Source organism: Alosa sapidissima, chromosome 5, assembly GCF_018492685.1.
Source record: "Alosa sapidissima isolate fAloSap1 chromosome 5, fAloSap1.pri, whole genome shotgun sequence".
NCBI lineage: Eukaryota > Metazoa > Chordata > Actinopteri > Clupeiformes > Clupeidae > Alosa > Alosa sapidissima.
Window position 1 is genome coordinate 16,039,450 of NC_055961.1, and position 24,760 is coordinate 16,064,209.

The 24,760-nt window shown below is 41.1% G+C and overlaps 1 protein-coding gene across 3 annotated transcripts; it reads right to left on the minus strand.

Moving 5' to 3' along the window:
• Positions 1-1,598: 1,598 nt before the first annotated feature.
• Positions 1,599-21,620, minus strand: fgf13b (fibroblast growth factor 13b). Of its 3 annotated transcripts, XM_042093619.1 has the most exons (8): positions 21,319-21,620; positions 21,017-21,235; positions 20,596-20,756; positions 11,920-12,084; positions 6,605-6,715; positions 6,371-6,474; positions 4,346-4,544; positions 1,599-3,770 (listed from the first exon to the last, which is right to left on the minus strand). In XM_042093619.1, the coding sequence occupies exons 3-8, from the start codon at positions 20,636-20,638 to the stop codon at positions 3,634-3,636; spliced, it is 759 nt and encodes a 252-aa protein (XP_041949553.1). In that variant the 5' UTR covers positions 20,639-20,756; positions 21,017-21,235; positions 21,319-21,620; the 3' UTR covers positions 1,599-3,633. The 3 variants fall into 3 exon arrangements, with proteins under 3 accessions (XP_041949553.1, XP_041949554.1, XP_041949556.1); XM_042093620.1 differs by lacking the exon at positions 11,920-12,084 and having other exon boundaries at positions 21,319-21,615; XM_042093622.1 differs by lacking the exons at positions 11,920-12,084; positions 20,596-20,756; positions 21,017-21,235; positions 21,319-21,620 and adding an exon at positions 9,841-10,138.
• Between the last annotated feature and the right edge of the window lie 3,140 nt (positions 21,621-24,760).

The window sequence follows — 24,760 nt, forward strand, 5'->3', positions numbered from 1 at the left end:
TTGCTATCTGGACCCCTGGCACCCTCTTTCATTTCTTTCTGTTACTTTCTCTCACATGTGCGCTGTGTGTATGTGTGTGTGTGTGTGTGTATGTGTGTATGTGTGTGTGTGTGTCAGCGTATGTTCGGTGGTTGACTTCCTTCAATATCAGTATCTTTGTGATAGTGGAGATTCGTTCTTGGATAAAGCATCAGTCCAATATACCTCCAGATCAGGCTAATAAATACATTGACTAGACCTTTCAATATAGGAGGTATTACCATAAATATTAATCAAGGAGGTTAAAACTAAAACAAGGGTTGGCTGATCCTGTGCCCAAGGACCCAAGGATTTATTGGGAGGAGGGAGCTCATCCATAATAAATAACAATGAAAGGATATGAAATATTCACACAGGATGTAATGGCTTCTGCCACTGCTTTGGTGGAAAGGTACAGTAACGCTTTGAGACCATGAGAAGAACAAACTGTAACACTGTACCTAGTTCAAAACACACTCACCCATATACACACATTAGAGAACAGCTTTGTGTAAAACGGGGGAACTGTACTGGTGTTATTTCATACCCTAAATCAATAGTGGGGACTGTTTGTATGTGTGTGAAAAGTGTTTGTGTCGTCTGGATCTCAGGATATTAAACAAGGCTTTTAACACACACACACACACACACACACACACACACACACACACAGTATGTCCCTCCACACACAGGCATACAAACAGCAGAATGACCTGAAGTCTCATTTCCAACAGTAAGACTATTTAACTAGCAATTTGTGTGCAGTTCAACTTACACTTGGATGGGTCTTTCTTATCCCGTGAAAACCAACAAATAATCAGAAGTTTGAAGAGAGTGATGGGAGAGTATTACACCAACGATGTTTACTATCCCTATTTCAGTTTTTCTCAAGAAATGGTGATATACTTTGATCAATGAATCTCTTTACAAATTCTAACACATTTGGGACCCTTGCCAGTCAATAAGTCCAGTCCCCTATGGGTTTACAAAGCTCTAAAAGGCTAAACACGTGATAGGAATGGTTGCCAGTGTCTCAAAGTGAGACTGAAATCCAATAACCAGTAAAAATAAAAAATCTAAAATAAAAAGCTTATTATGGATATCTATTCTAACATTATGGCTCTCGAGGTAGTCTGGCTTCTACAGACTTTGACACCTGAACCTCTACCACTATTTCACCAATAGCCTATCAAACACATGGGAGCAACAACCAGATTCTTCCGCTCTCTCAATAAAAGTACATAATTGATACAGTAACCGTCAAATGGCCATTAATGTACACTCAACATTTTACCCAATGGTTCAACTAACTCAACTCTCTTCTACTTAGCATTTCTGTGAGCTCAATTCACCTGTTTTATACCTGAGAGGCCATCCTTGTGCCTACAGTTGTAGTTATTTGGTAGCTGCTGTATGCAACATAATGTATAAAAGATTGATGTAGTGCTGTGTAGGACATTTTTGCCTCTACTTAGTATGGCTTCAGGAACACCACATAAATAATATATAAATAACACACACTGAAATCTTTTCTTGATTTATTCTTCTAGAGTAACATTCCTTTCCGTTTCAGCCGGAAAGTTCATTTTCCCAGAGAGGCATTGGTGTGTGTTTTGTGTTGTATACTACAGAGAAAGCTTTTTAAAGAGTCTTGACTGAGTGTACTGTAGCAGTATAAAGTCAACCAATGGTACAATCCAAAAGCAACCCAGTTTCCCCTCACTTCTTCTGGCAGCAGTTCAACGAAGTTGAATTCATCTTTACAGCCAGACCAAATCTTGACATTGACATACAGGTCACACTGAACAGGTATAAAAATGCAACATGTTGAATTTTGGTCCCATGTCTCATTAACTGAGATACAAAAAAATCCTGTAACTTCCCCAAGCTCACAAAAACCTCGATTTGCTTACATTCTATGCATCTATTCATATCTATAGCTAGAGTCATGCGGAATCCAACGCAAACGTTCTACTGAACTGACTTATTTTGTTACATGCAGATCTTTGAGAATGCTCCCAGTTGCCTTTCTATCTCTGTTCAGTGTGATTACATCAGACAAATCAACAAAACAGCTAAGGGTCATTTTAAAGTATATATCATATAAACATTTTATTTAGTGCATTTTATGTGTACAACAGATAACAAACTGGAGTATACCAGGACAAAATCCTAACTGTACATTCAGTTCTACCCTGGCATGAACTGGAGAACGTGATTCTACATGGAAGAATACACAAAGCTTTATGGCATGCAGCTATATCCCAGAGAGCCACACTGTCTCCCATGCAACACATACAAATGGTCAATGAATAAGGAAGAAGCCTGTGGAACAAGGAAACAAGAAACTCAGCATGGACTAGGCAAACTGGGAGAGCATAATCCTTGAGAAAGGAAATGATCTTTGACAGCAATACCGTCACATGGAATGTGTCAATCTATTGTGAAACTTCAGTTAAAGCCAAGGATGGTTTTCTCTCTCTCTCTCTCTCACGCAGAATACAAAGGATCTTCATCATCATTGATAGAAAACAGACACTTCTCCACCTCTGCCGTAAACAGTAACTTTGCCTTGGATAGTTTTTTCATTCTGTCTTTTTTTGTATTATTTCAAAAGGTCCCAGGTGCATTCACTCATAAAAATAGACATTAACAAGACACACAAACACCTTCCACTGATTACCATGGCATTCACCCTCCCACCACTCATAACACTGATTAATAGCATTTCTCCCTTAGCGCACCTTGTGCTCTCCGTCTGCAAATGAATGAGTAGGCTTATTGAAACAGGCTGGCATTGAAACAGAAGACTCTTCTTTGGTGTGCAGAGACAGAATCCAAACTCCTACCTAATAGTCATGAACAGAAATGCTTGGAAATGGTCAGAGCTCTGTCTCTCTCTTTCTCTCTCTGGACACTCAGTCACCAGGAGACCAAACACGACTAACAAATGCTTGAAGAGACGGAGGAGATGGAGGACATACCTGCTTGCCAGACTGCCTCTCTCTCTCTCTCTTTCCGACCCCCTCTGTATCTTTCTCTCCCTCTCTCCATTTTGTAACATGTGGTGTATTAGTTTAAATGCAAAGCAGCTAATAGCATGCTGAAGCTGCCAAAGCACAAAATAGGAAGAACCTCACTTGGATTCCTCAGAGGGACAGACAAGAAGGAGCTCAGAACGGCGGACTGTCTGACAAGACATCTCTGGGGGGTTGCTGTCCCAGGCTATAGCAGGGCTCGCATAGAAAGGAAATGCACAGGAAATATGCTACACGTGAAAACAGGGAAATTCCAGGGAGTGGTCAATCCCGCAAACATTATACATGGCTTGCTGTACTGTTGTTGTCATTGTAGTCTTTGTTTTGTATGTTGTTCTTATACATATATATATGTGTTTCTTGTCGTCATAATTGTCAGTGTTTTGTTCATTTTGCACTTGTATCTTGTCGTCACAGTGATCTCAGGAGCTTAATCAGTAGCCTTTTTTTTTTCTTGGAGATGTCCGTCTCTTGTGTTTGATTTGTGCTGATTGGTTGGATGGTACGTATCAGCAGGAAGTCCCGCGTGTGTCTTCTGGCCGGTGCAGAGGGGGACTCCGAGGCCACGTCGCCGTGGTTATGTCGACTCGTGATGACTCAGCGTTTTGCCACCGTTCAACATGGCCGACGCACTTCGGCTCTTCGTGGGTGTGCCGCTGCCCGAGCGCGAGAACTCAGTGAGATCGTGAAGGGACGGCTCTCTGTACAGGGCCACTGTGGGAGAGAGAGAGAGAGAGAGAGAGAGAGAGAGAGAGAGAGAGAGAGAGAAAGGGAGAGAGAAAGGGAACAGAGGAGGGTGGAGAGGTTGTGTGAATCAGCCACACGGAAATTACACACCAGACTCCCAGAGCTGAGCACAGGCCAGGTAAACTCAGCGGAGGTCATGGAAAACACAGTGTGGAGAAGGCAATGATAAAATAGTAGTACACTACACAGCCTACGAGGAAGCACAACAAGGCTGCAGAATACATCAGGAAAGTGATCTAGAGAACAAACGGCTTCAATCAACATAACAAACTATAGATTGCTGCTATGTTAACACACCTTGAAATGATATACAGTAACCACCTATAGACTGCTGTGGTGTCACCTTGAAATGACATAGCAACCTATAAACTGCTGCTATGTTAAAAACACCTTCAAATTACATAAAAACCTATAGACTTCTGTGATGTTAAGACACACTCTAGTTGACATAGTCAATGATATGTTTTTATTTCAATTACAGTATGAGATGGAGAGATGGGTACAACAGGTTTTCACAGAGTCCAGACGTTGGGCCAACTCACCCTTCAGAGGTTTGGGGATGAAGTGTGCAGCCGGCTTGTTCTTCTTCACATGGTTCCCTTTCATGATCTGGCCCTCCTTGTTTAAGCCGAGGTACCAGCCCCGACCGGACTGCTGCTGCCGGTAGATCATGGAGGAGTAAGTCACGTAATAGTTCTCAAAAACAGACTCCTTGAACTTGCACTCCGGTGTGAAGTGTTCCTGGGGGGGGGGGGGGGGGGCATGGAGGGAGGGAGGGAGGGAGGGAGAGGGAGTTAAACAGAGCGTGTTTAATAGTGTGTGAGACACCAGTGATCTCCTGGCAAAGCATGTTCGTTCAAACAGCTTCTCTTCTCAACAGCCTCTCTACACAGAGAACGGAGCCTGTCAGAAGGAGAGCACTGGAGTCCTTTTGTACGCGCTGAAGTCTTGCGTCTCAACACACAATAACGGTTCATTTGAAAAGCTGCATAAACAGCAAATCCAACAATAGACACTGAATTAGCAAACCGAAACTGAGATTGCCATTTTCACCTGCTGGAATTAAAACATTGAACATGACATCCATTGTGCCTCCGTTCTGCTCTGTTTGAAAGCCGCGCGTTGTTTCAAAACTAATTTGCTCGTTGGGCTTTCTTGTAGGCTGTTGCGCTGAGGTCTAAGTTGGCTGAGCCCAGAGAACCAGGCATCACTCTCGCTCTCTCTCCAGGCTCCCCCCGTTCACTCTGCAGTGTAGATTAAGCATTGATTCCCCTCTCTGGTGCTTGAGTCACCCAACTGGATCAATAGGTCTACATTCATTCACTGGGAAAAAGCGTAGTCATAATACCGTGGGTGACAGGCCTATACAATTTTTCTTTTTCTCCAAAACTTGATATTTTTCTCATGCATATTTGTGAATATGAAACTGGAGAGTTATGCAGCACATCCACGCTGTCTGTCCAAGTACTTAAACATTGCCTCAGCAATATACAGAGTGCACAGTGTGCAGCCAATTTGACAGGTCCATTTCAAATAGATGGGAACAGTCATTGGCAGTCTGCTAAAATATTCATTTTGTCATAATGCATTTAATCAAAAAGCAGGAGGTGGGGGGGGGGGGGGGGGGCAGGGGGACTTGTCAATGCGGATATGGATGGCGCTGTTTAGAATCCTTTCATTTTAAATAAAGCAAAGTTCCGCCGGGCACTTGGGTGCACTAACCGCAGAAAAAAAAACAGGAGCTAATATGATGATTCAATATTCATTTGCCCCCCCCCAATATTATAGGACTATTGAGATTTGAGGCAATTTAATGAGCAAGTCTTCTGCATGGGAGATGAAACACAGCACTATGGGAAGTGTTTTGATAATCTACAGCTGATGATGATAACATTCTGTGCATAGCAACATGCAGGACTTGACATTCATGTTTCTGTGGCTCTGGGTAACCATGGCAACTTTTGATTCCTACAGAATGTGATCCCTCTCATACAAATTAACCCGGGGGTCAGATGGAGAGGAGAGAGGCCAGCAAGGGTGGAGACATGGGGGGTGAGGGTGGGGCTGCTGAGGGGTGGGTGGGAAATGGAAACAGCGAGTGAGGAGGTAGTCGAGGGCGAGGGAAACGAAATGGAACAGGGGAAGACAGCGAGACAAAACGAAAACATCTCCTGACTGATGTTTACAAAACAAATCAAAACAAAGGCAGAACAGAGAGGAAGATGTGTTGACAAGGGAATAAAAACAACAATATAGACCCAGTGAGATGAAGAAGCTGGTAAGGCAAAGTCTCTCTTTGTGTGTCTGTGGTTTTACGACGCAAAGAGCAAGAGAAACTGGCGCCGAGACGCTTAGTCAGCATGATGTCCCTGAAGTGCTGTTAAAAACACACACGCGCAACGTTCCTCTGATCTATGAGCACTTTCAGTTCACTGGAGTGCAAAGGAACCAGAACCAGTAAGTCCATCACCCTTCGAGCACCTGGGGAACTGTTAGGTGATATATATACACACACAGACCCTGGGTAGGGTGAAGTACCTTCAGGCTCAATCTAAAGTCATACTTACTGAGGTGTAAAGAAAGCCCTCATTGTTCATGGCCAAGTAGAGCTTGGTCTGCACTCCTTGAATGGCCACAACTCGAAGCCCAACTGGAATGAGGTTGAACACAGCTGCAGAGTCAAGACAAGAATGTGCTCGTTAGCGTGTTTTAAATGACAGCAACAAAAGAAATGTTTAGCGAAGCTCGAGGGCAAATCCCAGGTGGACTGCAACGGTCTACTCCTTTTGTTGACTATTCACCATAACTGTTGTCCTCCTCTTTTGTGCCATCGATGGTCCCATCAGCTTGCAGCTGGAGATGGAAGCCCTGCCGGCTGTTCAGTTTGGTCACGATCCCCTTCAGCTGGGGCTCTGCGGAGCCAAGGGGGGGTCCAGAGTCGCACAGGGAGGATACCAACAGGAGCAAAGGTAAACAGTTAGAGGCAGGAGGTGGCACCGTTCACAGAGGCTATATGAGAATACGGCACATGCGGCGAGATGACATAGGAAGGGATGGGGAGACGTGATAGTGGGAGGAAGTGGTGGGAATCTCATGCTGCCATCCTTAGCCTTCTGGATAAAATCACCCAAACTATCAGATTTCAAACCTAACAATCACAGAACAAGTGCTTGCTGTTGCAACAAACCACTGGTTTCCCCATTGTCTTAAATTTATGTTAAAGGCACTAGACTGTACACGACTAATGATCACAAACACACAGCATATCTACATATATTCCCCAAGAAGATAATCAGACCATATATATTCATGCAACAACACACTGAAAATATTCGTTTCGATTTCAGTGAATGATTTTCGTAGAATGATTTTCAGATTTACATAATAGAGTCTGGGCCACATTATTCAGCTTTGATTTTGGCAGCGTCTTCTATTAGGGGACCAAGACCAAGTCAATACCTTGAAACCATCTTAAAAGAGATGAAGAGAAATTGCCCAATGTCTACGGTGTCAGAAGAAAACTAACTGGTGATCCTTTTGTGGCGTTCACCCCTTTTGTTTCAGGTAAACCAGACACAGAGAGAGAGACAGAGGTTCCCATATTACCAGCTCTCAATGGTAGCTGTGTGGTGCATACAAAACACAAGCAACAACATCCCTAAACTGTTAATCAAAACGCTGCTATGGCATATAAGTTTTATTGGTTACCTTTCAAGTCACCTTTGATTCCAGGTAAAAGAACATCTAAGATTTTTATGGTACGTGGTTGTTTAGAATATGGCATTTCAGTGTTCTAAACAGCAGGGTGACAGTCGTGCATGTGAAGATGATAATGATGGGGTGATTATTGTGATGACTAGGATGAAGATGGTTTTATAGACTGTTTGTCTACATTTATGTATATATATATATAAGTGCTCTCAACATCAGACCTGGCCGCCTTCTCTTTCGCTTCTTTGAGCCAAATAGTTTGACGCGTGAGAATACGCTCAATCGACTCGGTTTCTCGCAGGTCCCTATGCTTTTATTCGGGCTACTTGCGCAGCGGCCAGCATTCGCCTTCTCGCGCTCCCTCGCCTGCCTCCTCTGTCGAATGAGGGAGCTGGCGATCGCAGCAGCCGTAGCCAGTTTGGCGGTTTGATATGGCAACACGTCCCAGATGGAAATTGAACCTCCTCCTCTCAGCAGGCACTGTCTGTTACAGGCTGATGAGCTGTAAACATCATTGGGTTTTATAAAAAATAAAGATCCATGTTTGCGTCCGGAAATGTGAGAGAAACAGGTCCATTCTACTTCCAAATATTGTTCTTTTTCATAAGAGACGTGACTCCCACATTTCTTTTGACATGTAAATGCGCTTTACATATTCTGTTTTTCCTTCTTCATAGTGTCCAATAATGCCTTCTCTCTTTAATGGAGAAAAGCAGTCCTCAACAAACAATCTCCTTATTGAAGAAATTTCAGTTGTACGTCCACTGCAACAGACCCATGCATAACGCTTCATGGTGCGTACTTGTAGAGAAACAAAAAAAATGCTATTTTCATGTTTTCCAGATGCCAACACTGAAGATTTCTTCACCAACGCCACGAACGGAGCTTAATATGCCACTTGGAGAGCACCTGTTAACACAACGTGGAATGAAATTCATGAATTATATATCTCAGCCGTGTAGCTAGAGAGAGAGAGAGAGAGAGAGAGATAGATCCTGTAAAACTGCACTAAGGGGTCCTCCGCCTTTCACCTTGCTGTTGCTGATAATGACAAGTCGTTTAACGACACCAGCAGTATGTCTCTCAGTTCTCGGTTTTCAGGTCGTTTGGAATATGAACAAACATCCGTCTGCTGCAGATGTTTTCAGCCACACAGCAGCAAAGACCTGCATAGGACGATCAGCTGTCAGACCCCCATTTACAAAGAACGCCCCAAATTTGGGATGAGCTCCAGGAAACTCAAAAATAGTGGCAAAGAAAAACAGAAAAACGTCTCTCTACTGACAAAATATCACAGTACATGGATGAAATTGAGAAAGGCAGCAGCGGTCGCAATATAGCCTACTGATCCCGTTTCACCAAAGATCCGCCTGCAATCGTCCCGACTTCTCCCTCATGGAGACTACGGTGTGAGCTTCTCTCTGCAGCAGATGCTATTTAGCTCAGGTCCTGCAGCAGCGGCTCAAGGGGCTGCATGGTGACAGCAAAAGAAACGTGACTGAGGTTTCCAAGAAGGCAACGCATATAGGATGACACAATATTAATATCCATGTTCTGCCTCATAGCTTCCATTCTCTGAACTGTCTGGCTTTGCCTACCATGGGAAATATTCGTTTAGGTTTGGACATAACAGTTATATGACGGTGATCATTTTAGTCGTGCGAATTATTCATTCGAAAATAATTCAGCTGTAACTTGTCATTAGGTCGATTCGAATATGCAGATCGCTTTAACCGCAGACAAGGACATTGCCACTCCCATACTTAAGACAACTTCGTGAACATTCTGCATTAATTTATGTGTAGCCAAAAACACTTAACCTCAACCTCAACTACAGTGAAAACACTATAGTCTCCAAAACACATCGACACAATGCATTATAAAAACGATTTAGCCTACCCTATCAATTATGTCCATCTCACCACGTTACATAACGTATAGGCACATCTCCCGGCTTTGGAGACGGTGGGAATCCTATGTCGCCATTCACAATTTCCAGCTATCTAAACAGTAGTAGGCTACAGCACTACGACCACATGAATCAAATATGTTCTGATCAGAATAAGAAAACTGCACAGAATACTGTTTATCTTCCTGTTACAAACATTCTGTAAAAAAAAAAAAAACTTCCAGGGATTGTAGCTAGATGTTTTCAGAACCACGGACAGCGACTGTCATCTTGAATGGCAACTGCTGAAATCTATTTTCTCCTAATAATCAAAGGCAAAGCAAAATCTATTAAAAACAGCTCAAGTCGCAGTAAACACCTCTAAATAGCACCTCTAATAAGTCAGATCGCATATAGTCACAGAGCAGAAATGGGTACCTGATGTGGATCTCTTAAGAGGAAAGGCCATGTCTCAGTAAGGACACCCGAATAGTCTTATGGTTAGCATCATGTTTGTGCACCTCATTAAATGTTCGCCGGGAAAGAGAAGCGGTATTCAAAAGTTAAAACCGAGAATTCTCCGGGGTATTGAATCCATTAAATCCGTGCACACAATGACGCGTCAGATCATTATCAGTCGTTCGTGATTGTCCATTATGAATGTACAGAGGCTCATCAATGATTCATCTGATGGATCCACTTCCTGATCTAGCTGCCATAAACATCTTCAACAGTGGCATACAACAGAGGGAATGAAGTTGCCTTTAATGATAAACAGTTTAATGGTGCTGACTTCCTCTAATTCTGTTGTTTACCTCAAACCTAGTGTATCAGTAATCCTAAACCACACGCTTCAAGCACATTTCTAATTATATTTTCATATTTGTTTGACCAATTTCAGATGAACGGATACTGATTTACACATGGATCTGCAGCTTGTGAATTGTTTCCTATTTCTATAAACCTATATTACCTATAACATTTTGAAGCAAATCATTGCAGAAAGGGTAGAGGCGTGGCTGTTTGAGCCACAGGACATTTGTTTCCTCAGCAACTAATGTAATCTTACTGACATGATGAGGAGTGAATCTCATTTCAAATGGAGGGAATTGAATTAAACCAGCAGCATTTTCCTATCACAAAATAAAATTAAGTTATTCACTATACATGAATTATTTAGACACCCAACTATCTATCTACCTACCTATCTATCTATCTATCTATCTATCTATCTATCTATCTATCTATCTATCTATCTACATGTTGTCCTTTTGTCTTTCTTTTGTTTTCCTATGTTAATGGACTGATTCTAGCTCATGAATCCAGTGATCACAATCATTGTATTCAATAAATGATAAATGAAGGACTGGCCAAAAGATACAATAAATATAAAATAAAAGTAAGGTAAAAAGACACACACAATAAAACCAAATCAAATAAAAAGAAATCATGGTGGAACTTTTACATCTGCCAAATAAAAAAAAGAGTAATAATCACAGAAACACTTTCTTTTTAGAGAAAAGCACTTTTTTTTGTTATGGGCCAACAACTTGTTGAATATCTGCATTATCACACTGGAAGAAATCCGCCTAGTGGTGTTAGTCAGCCTCAAGCCACTAGATGTCACTACACTGTTATGATCAGAGCTTTGTGCTAATGAGAGGAGTATGCTACTGTCACCCTTCATTTTTGTCTGAAGGGGAAATGTTTCAACAGTTAGGACGTAAATCTGTATTCGTGGTAGGCTACTGTGATGGGAAAATATAAAATAGTGACTGACTGAGAAAAGACATGACAGGACACTTGCGTTTGTCAAATGCTGACAGCACGTCTGGCATAATTTATGTTCACAATCATGGCATTCTGCACACACAGCAAACATTCTACTGTACACTGACAGCAGCAGATGAATGGTCCTTTGTGTTACACCACAGGGAGAAGCACCGATCAATTACTGAAAATGTAAATTAATTTCTATGTTAATCTATGCAATTAATCTTCTCTGGCAGACAACCCTGCAGTTAATGGTCTCACGACGTCACAGCGCAAACACAAATCACGCTGACCCCAATTTGCCAAACTGATTTCACTGGCCTTAAACATGGTGGCATGCAGGATCAAATGTGAGGGAACGCCACCCAACATGCTTCAAAAAAACAAACAAACGAACAAACCGATCGTGTGACGAGCTGGAGTTGTAGACGTGCATACATACACCAAAGTTGTGTTCTCAGTGAGGTGAATCAGCTGTGGGACTCCAGTTGGGGGGCCGAGGGCTGTTTTCCCAGTGTGCCCAATGCTGGCTTCAGCCCCTATTACAGTTATCAACCAAGGGAGTGTAACAGTCCTAAAGGGCACTCTCATTGCTGCAAATCACCCAAGACATGCACAGGAAAATCAGTGTCCCACAGTGGGGGTTGTAAGACGTGTAGTTGCCACAAGGTAATAGGCAAGGCAGATGCAGTCTTGCTTGTGCTGGTGCTGGAGTAGAAGCATCGATCGGTTGCTGGAACAAACCTTCAGGAGTCTTGCCTTTCCTTAAGATGATGAGCCCGATCGGACAGCAAAAGATTTCATGGCACTTGGCGTTAAAGTCGTAGTCTTTGTTTAAATCCTCCAGGGACTGAAGAGAATCCTCACGTAATATAATGTATTCCCGGGTGTACAAAGAGTCATCTTGAACTGTTATTATGTGGCAAGAGAAGGGGTGACAGTCAGAGGTATGAATGTGGCTTCACATGATGATTAATGCTGATTAATTCAGAGACACACACAGACACACAGAATAATTAAATTCATTAAAAATCTACTTAAATTCATGCAGCAGAATGCTTTGCATTTCTGTGAAGAGCAATAGGCCTGGGGTCTTCAACGTTTTTCATGCCAGGGACCCCCAAACTGATGGAGAGCTGGAGCAGGGACCCCCCTACTATATATATGGCATACAAAATAAAAAAAATGTCTAATCATTTTGCGACCCTCCTGCACTACCTCCGCGGACCCCCTGGGGGTCAAGGACCTGCTGTTGAAGACCTCTGCAATTCATGGGTTTCATCAGGTCCCTTTCCACAGGTGTACCTTGATTATCAATGCAGACTGCATGGTGCTTGATTAATAAACCTGTGAAAAGGGACCTGATGAAACCCATGAATAGGCAGTAATGTATTCTATTTTGGACGCAACTTGTACTTTTGCCATTGGGTTATAAGTTGTCATAAAGCACATAACTTTCTGGCATTAATAAAACAGCATGTGGATGCACTAAAACCCAAACAACCAACCCCAAATAAGAACCTAACACACAATGAAACTATAGTGCAAGAGTCTCTAGTATGTCTAAGGTGCACTGCTGATAGTTCTTAAACTCTTGAACAGTATTTTGTCTCTGCTATTGTCCATTTTGTCACACTTATATCTCTCTATGTTACATTGTTATGCAATGAAAAAGTATTTAAAAGCACACATTGCTTTGTAACATCATTCTAAAATTCAAGGACATTCATTTGGAGTCCTATGTTCCTTGGTTTAAGCAGACCTCACAAGCTATCCCAGTGTTTTCCACAGAATTGTATTCTATTTGTGGTGGTAGGTTTGCAGAATTAACTTGATTGCAACAGTTTTTATCAAATGAGTGCAGTGCTGTTATGATTCTAACCAGATTTAAGCACAATTTAGTACAACCAGGAAAATCATTGTGTGGTGGTCAATGTTGATATTGTGGTGGGCCGCCACAAATAAGTCAATGTATGGGAAACACTGTATCCAATTATTTAAAGTTGCTTTTTATTTTTGCCTCAAAACTGATCCTATTTTGCAAGCTTCTGTCTAAGTTATTTTTTTTTCCTTTTCTTTGAAGGGGGGATACTGTGACTATATTAAATTGGATTGGGGAGCAAGGTTTCATTAGACAGCAAATCACAATGAATAATTTGTGACTATTAAAAACAAATTGCATATTTGTTTTTAATAATCAACAAACATCACTAACCACTCGGTGAGTTGCACAGCTTTAAAAACGAACTTTAAGGGTTGTTTTAAGGACATGTTTGCGCATGCCCATAGCCAGCCACTCTGAAACAGTCAAAGGCGATTCAAAATCAGTCAGAAAGTCGAGACAGGACCCATTGTCAAAATTTCCGTGTCCACCACTCTAGTTCATCCAAAACAAACCTGAAAAGGGACTCAAAGTGCTAAATACCAGAATTATCCTTTAAATATACTGTAATGCTGAAAGTAGGTTAATAAACTGTGATGTTTGCTTGTGTCTACATACATTTCAAACCTCCTTTCCCAACATTCTCTAGCCTACTTTACTGTGGTTACTAAGGTTAAGTTTAAGCTACATGACATGACTACATGCATACTAAGGTGTCTCACTGATCATTTGTTAATTTTTCTGGCCATAGTCCTGGATCCTCTAGCAAAAAACTGTTCTGCACTGCTCTGCCTACTTTCTAGCTCCTCTTCTGTCAGTTCCTCACTTTGCTCAGAGCAACCATGCTCCCTGCTCTCTTCACTTTCCATCATCCTCAATCACATCTTCATTAAATGAAGGATACATTTGATATTTGCCTCTTATCCTAATTATAGCCTAATATACAGTACCAGAATGATTGGCACCTTTGCTAAAGTTGACTAAAAACCGGTATAAAAAATAATCTGTTGGTGATTTATTGTAATCTCACAATGAAATAAATTAGGAAAAATCCAACCTTGAAGGGAAGTACATTTATTTTGAGAAAAAGTAAAATTTCATAAAGAAATAAATATTTTTAACTAAAACACGTTGGTCACAATTATTAGCACCCCTGAAAAATCTTATAAACAGAAGCATTTTCCTATCTAATTTCAATTTATTTAAGTTAATCAGAGTGTCTGTGAACTTTCAGAAGTTGTTTATGACTTTCTTTTTCACTATGGTATGAAAATAAAGTCACAGAGGCTAAATCCTCTAGTCATTTTTCAACATCGGAAAGACAAGAGAATACACTAAATTTAAATAAAAAGAAAGCGTTTGACATTTTTAAGTCAGAGAATGTCTATGACAACTAGGTACTTTGTTAGAACCTTTTAATAATTGTTTTAACTGTAAATATCATCTTCTAATCATCTGGAAATGTGACAAACATGCTTGGACAAAGACCCATGGTTATCTTGCCCTCACGTACAGTATGGAGGATGGTAAGATAGACAAAAAATTCCATAAGAACCGCTGTTAGAGAGTTACAGACAAAGGTATCATCTTGGGGTCACCAAGTCTCCCAAAAAATCTTCAAAAGTGACCTCACTGCTAATAGATTATTCCGAGGGCATGCCAGGTAATTACCAATGCAAACAGCAGGAGTTACTGAATGATACAGTGACTTTGTCTGGAAGTGTGGTCTATTGTCAGATTAAATGAAAATTGCACTCCATGGCTAGAAACACTTGTGTTTGGCATACATAGAAGAATAACTATACTGAAAAGAACCCCATGCCTAATGAGAATTATGGTGGAGGGGCTGTTCTACTCTGGGGCTGTTTTTATTCCCAAAGGCCTTGGGAACCTAATTAAGCTGCATGGTTTCATAAACACCAAGAAAAACCTGAACATTTTCAAAGGAAATCTGTCAATCTCTGCCAAGACACTAAAAGTTGGTCATGAGTGGATCATTCATCAGGTCAATGAACAAAAACAAATGTCCAGATAAAAAAATATATGGTTTGCTGAGCACAAAATCAAGCCTTTTTCTCAAAATTTATTTGCTTCCCTTCAAGGTTGTATTTTTTCCTATTTTTTTTCATTGTGAGATTACAATAAATCACCAACAGATTATGTTTTATACCGGTTTTTAGTCAACTTTAGCAGAGGTGCGAATAATTCTGGAGGGTACTGTAATAAAACACCCTAAGATGACCTAATAGCTAAACACTGTTTGCTTTCATTTTGAACTACATAAGCTCACCTTGTCTCAAATCCACAGAGGGTGATGATGTTGCTAATGGTATAGTATAGTATATATACTCTTTTGATCCCGTGAGGGAAATTTGGTCTCTGCATTTATCCCAATCCGTGAATTAGTGAAACACACTCAGCACACAGTGAACAGTGAGGTGAAGCACACACTAATCCCATCGCAGTGAGCTGCCTGCAACAACAGCGGTGCTTGGGGAGGAGTGAGGGGTTAGGTGCCTTGCTCAAGGGCACTTCAGCCGTGCCTACTGGTCGGGGTTCGAACCGGCAAATCACCTCTTAGGCTAGAGGCCTAACCCTCCGGTTACAAGGCCTACAAGGCCTAACCCTCCGGTTACAAGTCCGAAGCGCTAACCAGTAGGCCACGGCTGCCCCTAATGCATACAATACACCCCCTGGTGTATTGTATGCAAATAGCATTGTTAGTGTACAGTTTATTTATTTAGCCGTTACCTCAGATTACATGTATAACCGACTGACTCATGCCGAAACTTCATACATTACTTACACCATTATTAGGCTTTGATGTAAGTTTATATTCTCTGCAATTTGCGTCTCTGTTTATTCTATGCCTCTAGCCTAAGAGGTGATGTGCCGCATCATCAGTAATTAACGTCTTTTGAAAGTGATGAGCAGGACGTCTCATCTTTCTCATATCTGTCTCTCTATATATCGCTATACATCAAATGAGTCGTTATGACATGCTCAACATGAAATGTTGTATGCTTAAGAGTCACGTCATAGCTGGTCAGCCTAAGTCAGGGTCTAAAACTCATTATATTGGAGAAATGAATGGGAAACTTCGGAAACTAAGCTCTCTCGGAGAAGGGGCGGGACTGTTGAGCTCTATTGGCGTTATGAACTAGCCCTATACATTTTATGGAGGATTCTATGAGTGCTGTGTCTCCTCAGAAAGTCTCTTAAAATCCCATGTCGGTCGGGCTCTAGTAAATACAGAACCGTGACAGACACTTCTTAATTTATTCAGGGCTTTCACTATAGGTCAAATTAGAATTCCCCTTTTCCTGACAGAAAAAACAACTAATTTCCATGACCTATAACTAGATGTACCGCAAAGCGGTAGACAATTATGTAAATGAGTGCATGTGTGCGTTTTCTTTTGTGTATATGCTTCTCTGTGTGTGGGTTTTCGCTTGTGAGGGAGGTGTGTGTGCGTGTGTCTGCTTGCCTGCATGTGTGTGTGTGTGTTTTTATGTGTGTGTTTTTATGTGTGTGCCTGTTTGTGTGTATGTGTGGGTGTGTTTGCGCATGCGTGTGTGTATGTGTTTGTGTTTTTGTGTGTGTGTGCGTGTGTGTGCTTGTGTACGTGCCTGTGTGTGTGTGCATGCCTGTGTGTATGCATGTGCGTGTGTGTGTTTGCATGCGTGCGTATACGTGTTTGTGTTTATGTGTGAATGCGTGCGTGCATGTACGTGTTTTACAAACAGTTTTTCGATGGGGGTGCCTCGGGCATCGGCCTAGCCATGCAAATAAATCACTGTTTTACACCATTTACGAGGCTCAAAGTATCTCCATACTTCATTGGTAGACTTCCGAGGGCCTTGACATTTAAAACGAGACATTGAGAACTTTGAAAAAGCACTAAGACACTGTCTGTATAAATCGTCTTGTAAGTAAACTACCAGTGCTTTTTCAAAGTTCTCTATGTCTCGTTTTAAATGTCAAGGCTCTCGGAAGTCTACCAATGAAGTATGGAGCTACTTTGAGCCTCGTAAATGGTGTAAAACAGTGATTTATTGCATGGCTAGGCCGATGCCCGAGGCACCCCCATCGAAAAACTGTTGGTAGCATTGGCTAACTAGCGCCAGATTTCTGAGTGCAGGGGACAAGCCGAGCTATGAGACATACGTTCACACTCGGTATCATGTTTCAACACACTTTAGGTCAAAATCACACCAGAATTCTCCTTTAATATTGACCCAAATAGTCACGACTATGATTTTTGCCATAATTTAGCAGCCGACTTTCAAGCAATTATCACAGCTGATCAGCTGATTACTGAATGCGGCATAAGCTACTATCAATGGATACATTAGGAGAGGTTGGTAATCGACTTGTACAGACTTTTTCCACACAAGATGGCAGCGACCGGAAGAAGAGCAAAGTAATGCACTGACTGTCCTTTCTTTACACTTACAAAGGTAAAAATACTTCAGTTCGTCTGCAGAGACTCTCCATAGATGTGCTGTGATTTTTTTAGCCTAGCTAATGGCTTCAAAGAGCGATTTACTTTGACCTAGCGAAGCTGCCCCCAAAAGCTATTATATATGCTATTCAGTTGTATGTATATAATAGCCTTACTTTGTGTGCATATAATGGCCTTACTCAAAACTGCACCAATTTACATTGTTATAGTCCCAAACAAAAATGCAGTTTCCCTTTTAAGCAGGGCAGGGATGTTCACATTATGTGATGGTTTGGGAAATGTGTGCAAAAAATCAAACATTCATACAATCGCTCATAGAGAACTCTTGGAAACCCAGAGGAGTTGGGCCGGAAACTTCAACTTGACTGTTGACATTAGAGACAGGAATCTGCATTTGATGCAGACAGGGGGCAGTGTGTCTGACTTCACACCCTAACTAGTCTGAGAAAAAAGTATAAGCCCTAAGTCAATGTGTTGAAACAAATGTGGCCACAGTTTGATGAGAGAGAGAGGGAGAGAGGGAGTGAGAGAGGGAGAGAGCTGAGAGTGATGATGATACAACATGAGAGATCTTCTCTAATCAACTCAAGGCTATCATGGCACCAAGGCCAGGGGCTCAGGGGTGGTTGACAAGCCATCTGTCTCAGAGTGAATAAATGTGTGTGTGTGTGTGTGTGTGTGTGTGTGTGTGTGCCTGTGTACTGTATGTGCATTCTGTGTGTATATTTGTATGTAAGTGTGTGTCAAATATGTGTGTGTGTGTGTGTGTGTGCCTGTGTACTGTATGTGCATTCTGTGTGTATATTTGTATGTAAGTGTGTGTCAAATATGTGTGTGTGTGTGTGTGTGTGTGTGTGTGTGTGTGTGTGTGTGTGTGTGTGTGTGTGTGTCACTTGCTATCTAGCTCTACATCATAGAGCTGGATAGCAAGGATATCAAGGAGGATTTTAAGAGTGATTTATCTGCATTTATGACCAGATTTCATGGATTGGTGAGAGTATTTTCTAAAAATAAATGCATTAATGGATTATCTTAAAAGATGTCAACATGGTTGACTTTTTGTGGGGTAGTGGTGGGGGATGTTTGGCCCGACTTTGGAAATTCAAAACGCAATAGCTGAATTTCTAATGACAAAAATGCAACCAACTCTATAGCAAAAAATAGAAGCAGTCATTTAGAATGCAGACACATTATGTAAAAATAAAGGGACTGTGAAATCACAAAGTCAAACAAATAAATTATACAGCATTTTTCCATCATCTTAAAACTGTCGTTTTGAAATGTTATGCCTCACACAGTTTTCAAACATCTGACCGAAATACACAGGGGGTAGTACAGATTTCACAAGGTTTTCTAATGCTATCTCACACATAACCTACGGAAGGCCCACAAATGTATAAAAATTATCAGTGGCTTCAACTACAACCTTACACTTCCCCTCACAGTTGTGTTGTATTATAGGAGGGTTAGGCAAACACGCCTCCCACAGACCTTGTGACATTGCATCTCCTTCATTATTCAGCAGTTCTTTATAAAATATTAATTTGAACATCGTTCACCCAAAAAAAAAGATGACAAAAATACTCCAAAGTACTCTGTACCGTTCAGCACTCTTTTGATTCAAAATGAGTGAATCAATAAGCCCACAACAACAAATGTTTGACATCTAAACACATAATTTAAAACTACCTGAGCAGCATCCGAGAATCTGCAATACAAACATGGGCGAGGGTAAATAAAATGGATTGTGGGGTGACTAAAATAACCATGACCTCACTAGGCCTAATTATCTGAAGGAGCAAAGTCAGAATGAACTAGTGGTAAATAATTTATCTACTGTATGCCACTAATATTTTCTGTAGTGGTTTTCTACACTTAGCTCATCTTATAAGCATAGAAGAACAAAACAAATTGTGAATAATTGTATAATTTTATACAGGCTACTGAAGTACTTAAATTGATTCATCATGAATCAATTTAGTGTGAACCAACAATGAGTCAGGTTAGAGGAACTTTTAATTACTTTTAACGAAGGTGTGACATCCTGTCCTTCTCTTAGAAAGCAATTAAAAGTTTCGCCATAGCAACTGAGAGGTTTTGTTCATTAACCCACATGGTGACTTATCTTGTTGTACATATGCCCTACTTTACATGACGTAATGTACTTTAATGAGCTGCCCAGTAGCAGCTTAAATAAGTTTAATCCTTTACATAGATTTAAACAAAATATCCTCCAATGGTCTGTGTCACAAAGGGTGTGACATGTGACCTCGCCATTCACCCTTCTTCTTGCCCCCTCTCACTCTCTCTGTCAGCTGTTAAAGTGAACGAAAATAACGATCTACAACGCAGTTGGGCAAAAATGACACTGACCCAAATGCTACTTCAACAACTGAAATAATAAGCATCATTCAAGCGTAAACGCAAAATAGCAACAATCAATCATTTTTATGGAGGAAACTCCCCTCTCCTTTGTCTCCATGGCAATATTACCCAGGTTACATCGCGAAAGAGAGCGCGGTGATTCTACAACCCTGCCTGGAGAAAAATGTCAAACAGCCCTATCAACAGAAAACAGTGTTCATAGCCTTGTCCATGGCATACAACATTGGTAATAGCCTAGCCTACCTTACAGTGACAACTGAAATACATACATATAATATTAGTGTAATTTATTTATTAGTAACATTTCTTGTTGAACCACATATTGTACAAGACACAGCAATCTACTTCACTATCCCAACTGAGTAGGCTACCTGAATTAAAATGACAATAAATTAATCTCTAATGAGGACACTATACAGTTGTTCTTTGTCAAGTGTTCCACACACACCCCACACATGCACCTGTGTATTTGGGCAAGGACTCTAAAATATGTTGATGTGACGCCACGCCTGTATAATAGCAATACACACAACATTAAATATAGGCATGTAGCCTAGGTATTGACGCTTTTCATCTCAAAAATAGACTGAGCCATGTTGTAGGCTAGCCTACCTTTCACTTTCATATGGTTAAGAATCAGAAACTGGTGCGCGCCAGTGCGCTTAACAGGGTAAACATGTGGTCTTACCCTTGCTTGCATCCTTGTCTTCTTTGGGCTTTGTCGCTTTCATAGATCCTAGCTTGTTTTGCGGAGTTCCAGGGTTAAACTAGGTGTCCCCGAGCTTTCACAAAGTAATCTCTTTTCAGTCTCTTGTGCTGCCGAGCCTGTGCGCTTTACCCACTTGGACTCTGAAACCAGCGCGCAATTTAAGAAACAAATGAGTCGGTTAGCATTATTATGATAAAAGCATATGATACTTGTCTATTTAATAAATACGATATACACACATATTTCCCACTATGACACTAGCCTATACACATTTGCAGTAGCCCATAGCTGTATCCATTTTCCACCAATATCATGTCAATATCGTGTTATCACAAAAAAGAGGATTCACACAAAATCAAATACACAGCATTCACTCAGAGTACTCTTTCATTTCCCTTACCTTAGCCACGGCCCACGGTCTGGCAATAGCGACGGATGAACATGGACTGTCCGTTTTGGTTCAAACGTGACAACAAGAGTGAAACAGCATGGAGAGTAGTGAGAGGGAGAAGCGTTCGCTCCCACACGCGGTCAAAACGCCATACGCACGGAATCTCAAAAAACACAATTTGAAAGTGAAGTTGGTGGTGCCGAGTGGTCAGCACTCAACAGTGAAGTGCTGCAAAACAAAAGAAGTATTCACACAAGGTATGATGTCGACAGCTTGCATCTACATGGCGTGGAGATGCTTGTTTTACTCACGTCTCCACAATAGCGAAGCTGGTGATGACGGTGATGTAGTCGATGATGCTGGTTAATAATCTCCCCTACAGTGAGGATACTGTAGCCTACGCTCGCTGTAGGTCACATGCACACAGTCCCTCTATGTAGCATCTTCGGCAGTGGAAACCGGTTTTGAGATACTGGTTTTAGGTACAATTTTATTTTAAACGGCTATTACATCCCGACCCAAAGTATATACTGAGTAATCTCTCACGGATCAATACATTTAGCCGTTAATGTAAATCGATTAATCTTCTGCAGCGACACATCAGTAGATACAACAGGTGAAGGCTCAACTACTGTAATGCAATTGGTTGGCTGAGCAGAGCCATCCTACTGAAATGAGAGTGATTGTGTGTGTGGTGGGGGTGGAGAGAGAGGGGTGTCCTGTATCAGAGTAAGTAAACAAATACAGGGAGAAGTCACATAATAAACAATGCAGTTAGGCTAACTGAAACCATGGGCGGACTGGCCATCTGGCATACCGGGCATTTTCCCGGTGGGCCGACGCACCTTTTGGGCCGATAGAATAGGCTATATATATAATTTAATTATTTTGGCCAACGATCGGCCCAAACGAAAGACAATCAGCGGCCCATTGGTTACATTTCAATATTGACACTGGACTGATCCAATAACAGCTCACGTCAGGCCCCACCCCTCCCATTTTGGCTCAGAGCCAGGATTCTGTGAGCGCATCAAAAGTTAATCGAAGTTGCCTACACGAAATTGCGGCGGGTGCCGGTAGTGACAATTGTGCAAAATGAACACCAATGTAGAAGCTTCAATACAATATAGCAAGTAGGCTAGCATATGTCAGCAACATGTTGAAGTTCGTTGAGTTTGAACGAGGATATACAGAGCAAGGGACGGTGAGCAGGTGGTGGAGAGTGCGAGCCTAGTTGAGGCTACATGATAAGAACTCAGTGGTGAAGCAGGTAGGCTGTGACATGCCATGCTGACTATGATGATTATGATGACTTATTAATTGCGATAATGTAATGATATGGTTGCCTAATGATAACATAGTAAAGCCGTGCTGTGATTATGATAACAAATAGCGCAACTTAAATTTTCTAAATGAATGATTTGCAAACCCGGACAGCAAAATAGTGTCAAGTCGACGTTAATTGTTGGTCAGATTGATCAGTTTCCGTCAGACGTCCAAAATTCAACATCGATGGCATGAGTGGTGGTTCTATCTTGGGAGGGTTATCATGGTAAAGAAGGGATAAAAGACTGTAGACTGACGGAAACGTAGGTTACAAAACGTCACGTCATGCACAAGCCAACTAAGCTACAGTATATATATAACCTATAGGCCTAGGCTACTGTCAGACACTAGACAATTAGTTCATGTAGCTGTACTGTTCCAAAATGTACCAGCAATGTAGGTAGGAAGTATAGCCTACAGGAATAAAATATTTCCAGCAACAGCCCTGTTTATTTTGTGTTGTTTCAGTTGTCCTACAGTGATAACTGGTATAAATTACATTAATGTCTAAGACAATCTGGGTAATTTAACTCTTTACACATAGGCTTCAGTAATTTTTGGTGCTGCTGTCAATTGTAGCCCATTGAATAATTTGAAATGATACTTTGAATTCAAGCAGAAACTCTTCTTTAATAATTGCTTGTTAGTCTACTTGAATATGGAGATCATATGCTCCATGGCTACCTCTGATCAGTCAGAGTGATAGCCAATGAGGCCTACATCACTTCCAGTGCTCCATGACAGTTGAAAAGATATGCATATTTAAGGGCAATGCAAAGATTTTGTATTTAATTAGGTGTGCCCGACCGATTTGAGGGCCGCTTGGGCCAAATATGCCAGGGCCGATTTTTGGTGCCAGTCCGCCCCTGACTGAAACTATTAAGTAATGGTTAAGCTTTAATATGGCTCCATTCCATTATGTTAACAGCCTAGCCTAACCTGCCCTTAGACTATTTTATTTGTATGTTACAAACCAGTTTTTCTTGCTACCCAAGCAAATGCAGACGTCAAGTATTACTGAAGTTCTCAATCGTCTCCCTTTGATTTCTTTTTATTCACTCTGGAGTGTCACAGTCAGTGGTCTGTCAAAGACTATAGTGAGACTGATCTTAAGGACATCGGCAGTGCTGTCCAGCTCCCAGCCTCTCACCTCATGACATGTCACTGCAATTCAGAGAGCCATGTGGCTGACCTTTCATGCCGACTGAACTGAACACATCTGATGCCTGCCTGTTCTAAAATCCTTGACCTGAGAGCATCCCAGACACAAAACACGCTGTGGGGTTTATGAGACTTCAGAATGGGTTCCAAATAGATGTTTGTGCTGTACTATAAGTTGTGAGTTAAAAGAGTCTGTAAAGAAACATGTCAACTCACCTATTATACGATGTAAGATTTTGTATTTCAAATTATACAAAAATAAAGTACATGCGGAGTTGGAGTTAGCAACAGTTATTCGGTAATGCTAAGTGATGATGTGATACTTCTGGGTCAATCCTGACAGTAATAGTTTCTGTAATAGCTCATCACAAGGACAGCTGATGGCACTGAAAAACTATCCAGTGATTTACCTTCATCTTATATGATGTGCAACCTTGTATACTCTCATGTAGCATTCAATCAGATTGGCTGATTTGCCTGTGTGATTATTTCAAGGATTATGGATCAGTGTACCGCAACCTCCACTGGGTTAACATCAAGAGGTTTTAGATGTCTCATAATTTACTGAGCTATGCCTTAAATTATGAATATAAAAGACATTATTTTTGTTTTAATTCTGTAATGTGTTTGAATAGTGTGTAAATTAGATTACTGAGTCAGCCATTCAAAGCTTTCACTTGCAAGTAGACCTAATGTTGTAGAGGTTCACTGTGTTTTATTACATCAATATACAAATTCTATCCTAGAGCAACTGCATCTAAAAGCCTATCTATAAGAACTATTCAACTAACTATTACATTCTAATACTTTGCCTAATTTCATTGCCCTAAATGCACAGGTTCTTCTTACAAAACCATCCTCCATAGATCTCTTCAGCAACTGCCATTCAAACTTAATCGATTCTCTGTTGTGCATAGAGGTCTTTTATTTAGCGAGCTGTTGATAGCATTAGTAAGTCGTGCAGCAGGTGGAGGATGTTGAAGTGGTCTGGTTATGTAAGAACACCACACAGCTCATTCATAGTGCTGAAGATTGTCCTGCATTGTTGGACCTTTTCCACTGTGTTTAGGTGTGATATTCTCCACAGCAAATCATGGAATACATCAATAAACAGTGCAAACAAGAAGCTATTGCATTTGGATATTTTATCAGCAAGAAATGAATTTCTAGCTGTCACAAAGCCACTGTGGTCAACGGACAAAGTACAAAGTTTGAAACCAATTACATACAATAAAGTGTGAACAATTGATTTAATGACTCTTTCAA

Coding starts and splice junctions, on each gene's coding strand:
- fgf13b (XM_042093619.1), bottom strand. CDS start 20,638: ATGAAAGCGACAAAGCCCAAAGAAGACAAGGATGCAAGCAAGG. Junction 6,716..11,919: donor GAAAGGCAAGACTCCTGAAG/GTTTGTTCCAGC, acceptor TTGGCTCCGCAG/AGCCCCAGCTGAAGGGGATC. Junction 6,475..6,604: donor AGAGGAGGACAACAGTTATG/GTGAATAGTCAA, acceptor TTGACTCTGCAG/CTGTGTTCAACCTCATTCCA.